The following is a 7,176-nucleotide window of genomic DNA, read 5'->3' on the forward strand; positions in this document are numbered from 1 at the left end:
TATTTTGTACAATATGATTGTCGAGAATGAGGATGATGATGTTGCTCGAACTAATGATTTTGAAGCGCGTGGAAAACAAGTTTAAATCTCAGAAGATCAAGATGCAGCTCAACTTATGAACTTTCTATAGATGCATCAGAATCTTGGAGATCATCAGCTGCACGCCCAGCTACTCCGTGATCTAATGAAGTGTATGTTGACCCATAATGAAAACCAAAGAGTTAATGTTTGAATTGTGCACTTAAAATATATTTTACCTAAGAGCTATGTATTTTTAGTATCAAACATTTCTTATTTACGTCCAGTACTAGCATGTAAGACGTGCGTAGATTTGAAAGTCCGGGTTTGAGATACGTGAGCAATCTCGCTAGCTACATTTGCATACACGAGGAGCAATCTATCCGTCCGTGGTCGCTCACCGTACGGGTCTTGTACGTGTACGTGCAGGCGGCTCGGGATCGCGACGGAGCTGGTGAGGCTCGCCGAGGCGTGGAGCGCCACGCGACCATGGCGACCACGGCATCCAACGTGGCCTCGCTCACGCTCTTTGCCGGCCACTTCGGGTACATGTCGTTCCAGCGGCCAGTGTTCCTCGGGCACCTGGTGCACCGGCACCGCGCGTGCACCCCGGCGCGCACTGCGTGCTGCAGTTGACGTCGCCGCTCACGACCACGACCTACACCGCCCTGCCCTCCCAGGCAGAGTTCGTCCCAGCCGAGAGCCGACCTCCCCGCGTTGCTCGTCCAAAATCTCACACTCGGCACCGTCGAGCGCCATCCGGACCCGTCATTCTCGTCGTGCTTTGTGCTGCTCAGCGTTTCGAAGGCCATGCGCTCCCTCACAAATCCGAAGAGCAAACCAACATGTGGTTAGATAATTCAAAGGGCAGTGGTATTTCCGGTCTATCAAGATTCGAGTCTTGATGCTCGAATTATTCTAAATTATTTCAGAATTACCGACGATGCATGTTCAGTGAGAGAAAATGTTTTCATCGACTACGAGGTGTCTGTAGTGACTTTATCAATTCAAGATAATATGCCGGTTCAATCTTTGAAGGTGCTCATAAAGGTAGCGTGCGTGTTTGTGCTCATTGGATTGGGACGAGCGCAGTGTATATATGAGCGACTGCGACAATGCTATGTTCTAAAAAAACTGAAGTAAAATTTGGTCGGGGTCAAATGTACCACCAAGTGCGTCGATGGGGGTATAAATTGAGAATTTTCAAAAAGTGGGTAATATCTATCACAAAGGTCAACTCGAGGGTAAAAAATTAGAATTTACCCTTTTTATTAAGTACGTATGTCATGCAATAGCACCATTCTGCAATAGTGCTTTTAAGTAGCAGAGATAGAAGTGATGACACTACAAGAAATATGTCAACTTGTGACCTTGACTATTGGTCACTCAAAGGTCATTGTTTTTCATTTGCGACCTTTTTTTGACCAAAAACAGAAGGTCAAAAGCTGAGAGTCGTTAACTGACTATAGCGACCTTCTCTGTGAGAAGGTCGTGGACGTTTACAACCAAAATATTCCTACTGTGGCGTTTTGGTCACTAGCAACATCCCCAGGCCACGTAGGCATCCATCGTGACAAGCTGATGTGGCATAAGATTCAGCCCGGTCCAATTAGGTGTTTTACATGGGCCGAGCCCAACAATTCTAGATTTTTTTCAAGTCAATTCTTGTGGCTACATGGGCCAAGCACAATATTTCAGCGTCTTTATTTTCTGGGCCTTGGCCTTCTTACAATCATTTATTTTCTATTTTCAATCATTATATTTTAGCGCTGGTCCCACTAGTCATAATGCCATACATCAGTCCCACATGTCAGAAATTTCAAAAATGCTCAGATTTTATTCACAAGTGGTTCCCACTGGTCAAGTTTCCATTTCACATTTTTTCAACATACATAATCACTATTTCAAACATACACTAGTATTTTACAATCTGTTACAATATTACAAAGGTGCATCTTAAATTGTTCTCACTCATCAGATTGTTCATCAAGTAACACTACGTCTACTACAATCTGTAGATAGTCTATTACAACCCCAATATGCCTACTGTTACAATATTACATTATTTACAGTCTATTATAGTCAAACATAGAGACAACTCTTTGCTGAGTAGGGCTATACAGCTTTGAACTTCAAATTCCATAGACCTGGAGCTCCTGTAAAAGAATGAACACATAGACTACCAGCATTAGATTATTAGATTATTCCTGGACTATCAAAAAATTATATATTGAAAGAGATCTCATAGAAATGTAGATTTACGGGCCAAATATATGATAAATCAACAGATTCAGCCAACTTTAAAGATCTAGATGTTTGTGATGCATCTTCACAGAACCACAAGAACACTAGATATAGTATAATATGATTCCAGGAGACCACAAGAGCATCAATCAGCAGCAGGTATATAGCTAGCAAACTATCTACTAGACATCATCGACACTTGAACCATAACATGCATGTCCAGCACCGAAACAAAAAATGGGACCATAACATGCATGTCCAGCAAGGAAACAAAAAATGGGACAAGTACTAATGTTGTATAACATGTACAGGAAGGCCATCCAATGGTTTCAACCACATCCTAATAAACCAGCGACACTCTAATACTACTAATTACCAATAGCGAATAAAATAGCCGAATGAGGCAACAACACTTGATCATCGACACAACAGTCAGCAAGGACTCAACCACGGCGCAAAAAGCATCAAAATCCTAACTAACCCATGAAACAGAGCATGGTTGTAGCCGATGTCGAACAGCCTCCGTTCGTCGCTTGCGAGCACCATGCACCTTGGTGCCTTGCATACGGCCTCCTTCGAGTCTGCGAGGGAAAGAACGAGGTGAAGGTTAGTCGCATCAAGGATGTTGCTGTTCTAGGTCAAGCTAAGTCAACGGCATAAGAGATTTTAGTCAACAAAAATTAACATGTGAACATCTGGCATAATAGTAGTATAGATTGTAGTAGTAAGCATGCAAGGAAACAAAACATGGGACAGATATTGATAGCAACAAAACAACCAGGATATGACAATAGCAGTAGTATAGATTGTAGTGACAGAAGCACAAGCATGCAAACATGCATCTCATCCCAACCTAAAACTAGAAACAGTAGCAGCCATTCATTTTTACACAAGTGTAAAACTAAACCATAAGCACTACAGCATTTGCTAAACTTGTCAGCTAAAGAACTCTATCTCAAAAGGCCTGAAAGAAGATTACATAAGCACCAGAACACCCTAACCACCACCAATTCTCTTCATAGTTGATCTGATGTAAAAAAGTAAGCAATATGATACAGCAGCAGGCAAGTAGTATATATCACTCATGGGCGTATAGGGCGAGGCGGAGGTAGTTCATGTGCTCGGTGCACTTGCGGATGGCGTTCTCGGCATATATCTGGGCGCCATCGGCGTTGCCCTTCTCGATGGCCTTCTTCACCTTGAGCTTCTGTCATTCAACATATAAACATATAAGTAAAGTACACTAATTCTAGAAGAGAAAACACAAAGCAATAAAGGATAAATGGACCATTTCCCCACAATTTTTTTCCTGATTCAAACATCTGCAGTCCAGCCACTGATGTCTTAAGCATGTGTTGTTGGTATGACCACACATGAGAATCAACTTCAGAGAATAAAAATCACATTTGCTAAAATTTGCTCAAATTATGCACGAAAATCAAGGGCCCCTGCCCTCCCACTTTCCTAGAACAAAATGAGTATATGAGCAGCAGCTATATAGGACTGATGATGCATGTACTGCCTGGGAAAGAGCCACCAGCAGCAGTTTGTTATAGTAGCAGGGTCAGTGAACTTTCCAAATATGGATTCAGCAAATGCATAGTGAGTTCACTTGTTAATTGGCTAGTTGAATTCTACTAATAACCTACAGAACAACTAACTCGATGCTGCTATATATAGACACGCAGCGTAGATGAGAAAAATAGAAGACATGAATTTGATGCTATCTTGAAAGTAAAAAAGAACTATATTTATCACAACTTTGAAAAGTAACTAAATAGTGCAATGGTATAATATTTGATACGGCAACCAGGAAGTGGTACAATACAAATGCTGATTAACCAAATTAAAAAAGAGTTCCCACACATTTGGTTGCTCACGGGTAGAACTTAAGAATCATTGGTGAATTACTAGTGCAATACAGAGATGCTGAAAACATACCCAAACTCGTTCAAGATTTCCGCACATTTTATTTTTGCAATGTTTTCTATGTAAAGTTCTTTTCTGCAATGTTCCAGCAAACCAAATGAAAGATGCCAGTCTCACACTATGCACAATATGAACCCGCGTGAAATGCAAATGAACAGATGACCCAGTACCTGCTAGCATTTGTACAAGACCGAGATAATGTGATCATGCGTTGGGCAAGAGAAACTATTGACAGCGACCTCATAGCACAAAATTAAGCAGACCAACAATGTGTAAGGCAAGACCATGGCAGGGATCTAGTTCTCCCCCAGCAGAGTCCCTTTGGAGCCGATCAGCTCCCCACGCAAGCAGCTTCCGGATGCAATCCAAGTCCCCGTTGCGAGCCGCCAAATGCACGGGGTGAGGGGGCGCCATGACCCTGACGATCAGCCGGAGGTTGCTTCTCACCACAAGTACCTGCACGTATCACTTGTTGGAGTTAGTTCTTTTCAATTAATGAATTCTTTTAGTTTAACAAGACATGCTCATCCATGGTGCAGTCCAAGAATACATGTATAAATCATTGCCTGAACCATACATGTACGCATCTCTCTCTCTTTCTCTCTGAAATTGAATTGCCCTCTTACTTTTTTCCTCTGTTCCATACATGTACACACATGTTAAGTGAAACCCAAGGCACTCCAAGCTACAGGGAACCAAAATAAAGATGACAGAATAAGTTGAAACTTGTAAAGTTGAATATTCCCCAATACTCAGCATCCCACGAATGCAACCAAGCCTCCATGTACAGTTCAGGTTCAGACATGATTATATATATAATGACCAAAGTAAACTCTATAGGTCTTCAACATCAATCTGTAGGCATCGAAGAGCAGAAGCTTCTGTTGAAAACAAATTCATTATACGACTCGGCATCAAACTAGACTAGAGAGAGAGTGTCCGATGATAATATCAGAGAAAAAATCATGGTTGTTGTCACTGGTAAACTGATTACAGCCGACGTCACTCACTCACTGCTAGTGCTAGGTGATAGCAGTGAGTATCTGCTAATACCACAGAGAAAACCATCGTTGTTGTCACTAGTTACAGCCGAACTAACTCACTCGTTCACTCACTGCTAGTGCTCCTCATCATACATATAGATGTAGCACAAATGCGGTAGTACCAGACCAAAAAGGGACAACAGCACTCGAATTAGGAAGCCTGATACATTTAAGGAACGAGTAGTATAGAATCCTAATACAGTAAAGTGGAGCAGCCTACTATTATTAGCAAGCAAAAAGGCTCAGCGCTGAAACTGAACCTGACGGCCAGTCAACTGAACAACACCGGATTTGCAAAATTTATACAACAGAGAACAACGGTGTACTAATAAACTTAATGAGAAACACGGATTTCATGGGGAGAACTATGAACAGCAATACTAGTAACCCATCTAAAGGAGCACTAATCTACAAAGAACACAGGCTAATATATGCAGGTAATTCGTCAGGAACAGTAATTCCTACAACTCCTATCATCAGGGACACTACATACATGCAAATGACTTGCAAGGAACACAAAATACATAGATATGGTTAGACAGTAAGGTAATCTTTGCATATCCCAAGGCAGAAACACTAATCTGTAAGGTAATCTGGAAGGGAGGAGGTGGCGGCTTGAAGAAAAAGGTAATCTGGCTTAGCCTGTTTGAAATCCTAATCCCAGTCCCAGCACGAGCGGGGCAATTTCATGGTGGAATCCCGTCCAATCCCCAATTTTTTGAACCACACACGCACGCAGCACGCCGCGTCAATCCACACATACAGCACGCGCGGAGCAGCCCAGCTCAGCCGACGCGGCGTCCGTACACGGGGTGAAGAAAGGCCTGGTGGTAGCAGCAGCTCACCATGAAGAGGTTGAGCTCCCCGCCGCCGGAGGGCGCGGCGGCGGGGGGCATGGGCGGCGGGGCGCGCGCGGCGATCTGTGCGTCGATGCGGGGGAGCTGGTCGACGGGGGTGGCGACACGCAGGCAGGCGACGTGCACCTCCAGCAGCCGCTCGTACAGCGGGTGCACCTCGATGGCCGCCTTCTCCCTCTCCCACCCGCCGGGCGCGCCTGCACCCAGGCCTGGCGCGAAGCCGCCGCCGGGGTTCCCCGCCGCCGCCGGGTCCATCCCCAGCGCGGCCGCGGCGTGGTCCTGGTGGTGGTACTGGTACGCCATGGCCGGCGCAGCAGTCGGGCAGGCAGAGCAGGCGGGCAGGGCGGAGCGGTGCAACGGTGCAGCGGCCGGAGGGAGGTGGCAGCCTCGATCTGGAAGGGAGGAGGTGGCGGCTACGATCTGGAAGGGACGAGCGCGGATCCGACCGCGGCCGTGGGAGAGAAGGGGAGGGGAGGGGTTGTCGGCGACCGGGGTTGGGGGAGAGGATGAAGGACAGCGGCGGCGGTGGGAGGGAGTGAGATTGGGGGCGGCGGCGGGGGATCCAGAAGGAGTGGTGTGCGGCGGCGGTGGATCCAGAAGGGAGAGAGGGAGAGAAGGTGGAGAGCGGCGGTGGGGAAGTGGGGGCGTGGGGGTTGTGTTAGGGCTAGGTTTTTTTTTAGAAGTGTTAGGGCCAGGTGGGTGAGAGGGTGGGGGACGAGGGCTACCGTTGGATCCACAAGCATCCAACGGTGCTTGATGCATGATCCGCGTGAGATGGCTATGGCCCAATCAGAACGCAGTACGCGTGTATAACGTTATGACCATTTAGTATTGAACGTTATGACCATTCAAAATTGGTCGTGGTCAAATAAAAATAAAGTGTAAAATCATGTCACCATTTTAATTTTTATGTTTTGAGTGTCCAAAATGAAATTTTTTGGTGAAGAAGCTATCAAATATTTGCACGAGGTGCATCTTGGAATTTCAAAAATGTTGTCTAGGAGAGTTTTCATTTTCTTTGCACGGAAAATTCATTTTTTATTTTTCGAGTGCCCGAAATGAGGATTTTCTGTGAAGAACCTACC

At 45.2% G+C, this 7,176-nt stretch overlaps 1 protein-coding gene across 3 annotated transcripts; it reads right to left on the minus strand.

Moving 5' to 3' along the window:
- Positions 1 to 1,852: 1,852 nt before the first annotated feature.
- Positions 1,853 to 6,738, minus strand: LOC123137842 (uncharacterized). 3 transcript variants are annotated; one of them, XM_044557690.1, is made up of 5 exons: positions 6,080 to 6,738; positions 4,459 to 4,647; positions 3,345 to 3,469; positions 2,744 to 2,843; positions 1,853 to 2,174 (listed from the first exon to the last, which is right to left on the minus strand). In XM_044557690.1, exons 1-5 carry the CDS (start codon positions 6,392 to 6,394, stop codon positions 2,151 to 2,153), a joined length of 753 nt encoding a protein of 250 aa, XP_044413625.1. In that variant the 5' UTR covers positions 6,395 to 6,738; the 3' UTR covers positions 1,853 to 2,150. The 3 variants fall into 3 exon arrangements, 2 of the variants coding, with proteins under 2 accessions (XP_044413625.1, XP_044413626.1); XR_006468541.1 differs by having other exon boundaries at positions 2,744 to 3,469; positions 4,476 to 4,647; XM_044557691.1 differs by lacking the exon at positions 1,853 to 2,174 and having other exon boundaries at positions 2,747 to 2,843; positions 4,476 to 4,647.
- Between the last annotated feature and the right edge of the window lie 438 nt (positions 6,739 to 7,176).

The sequence above is a fragment of the Triticum aestivum genome, chromosome 6B, assembly GCF_018294505.1.
Source record: "Triticum aestivum cultivar Chinese Spring chromosome 6B, IWGSC CS RefSeq v2.1, whole genome shotgun sequence".
Taxonomy (NCBI): Eukaryota; Viridiplantae; Streptophyta; class Magnoliopsida; order Poales; family Poaceae; genus Triticum; species Triticum aestivum.

Excerpts from the sequence above, each read along its gene's own strand:
- LOC123137842 (XM_044557690.1), bottom strand. The coding sequence starts at position 6,394 with ATGGCGTACCAGTACCACCACCAGGACCACGCCGCGGCCGCGCTGGGG. Across the intron at positions 2,844-3,344 it reads CTCGCCCTATACGCCCATGA|ACTCGAAGGAGGCCGTATGC; the intron begins GTGATATATACT and ends TTTCCCTCGCAG. Across the intron at positions 2,175-2,743 it reads AACCATGCTCTGTTTCATGG|GAGCTCCAGGTCTATGGAAT; the intron begins GTTAGTTAGGAT and ends ATTCTTTTACAG.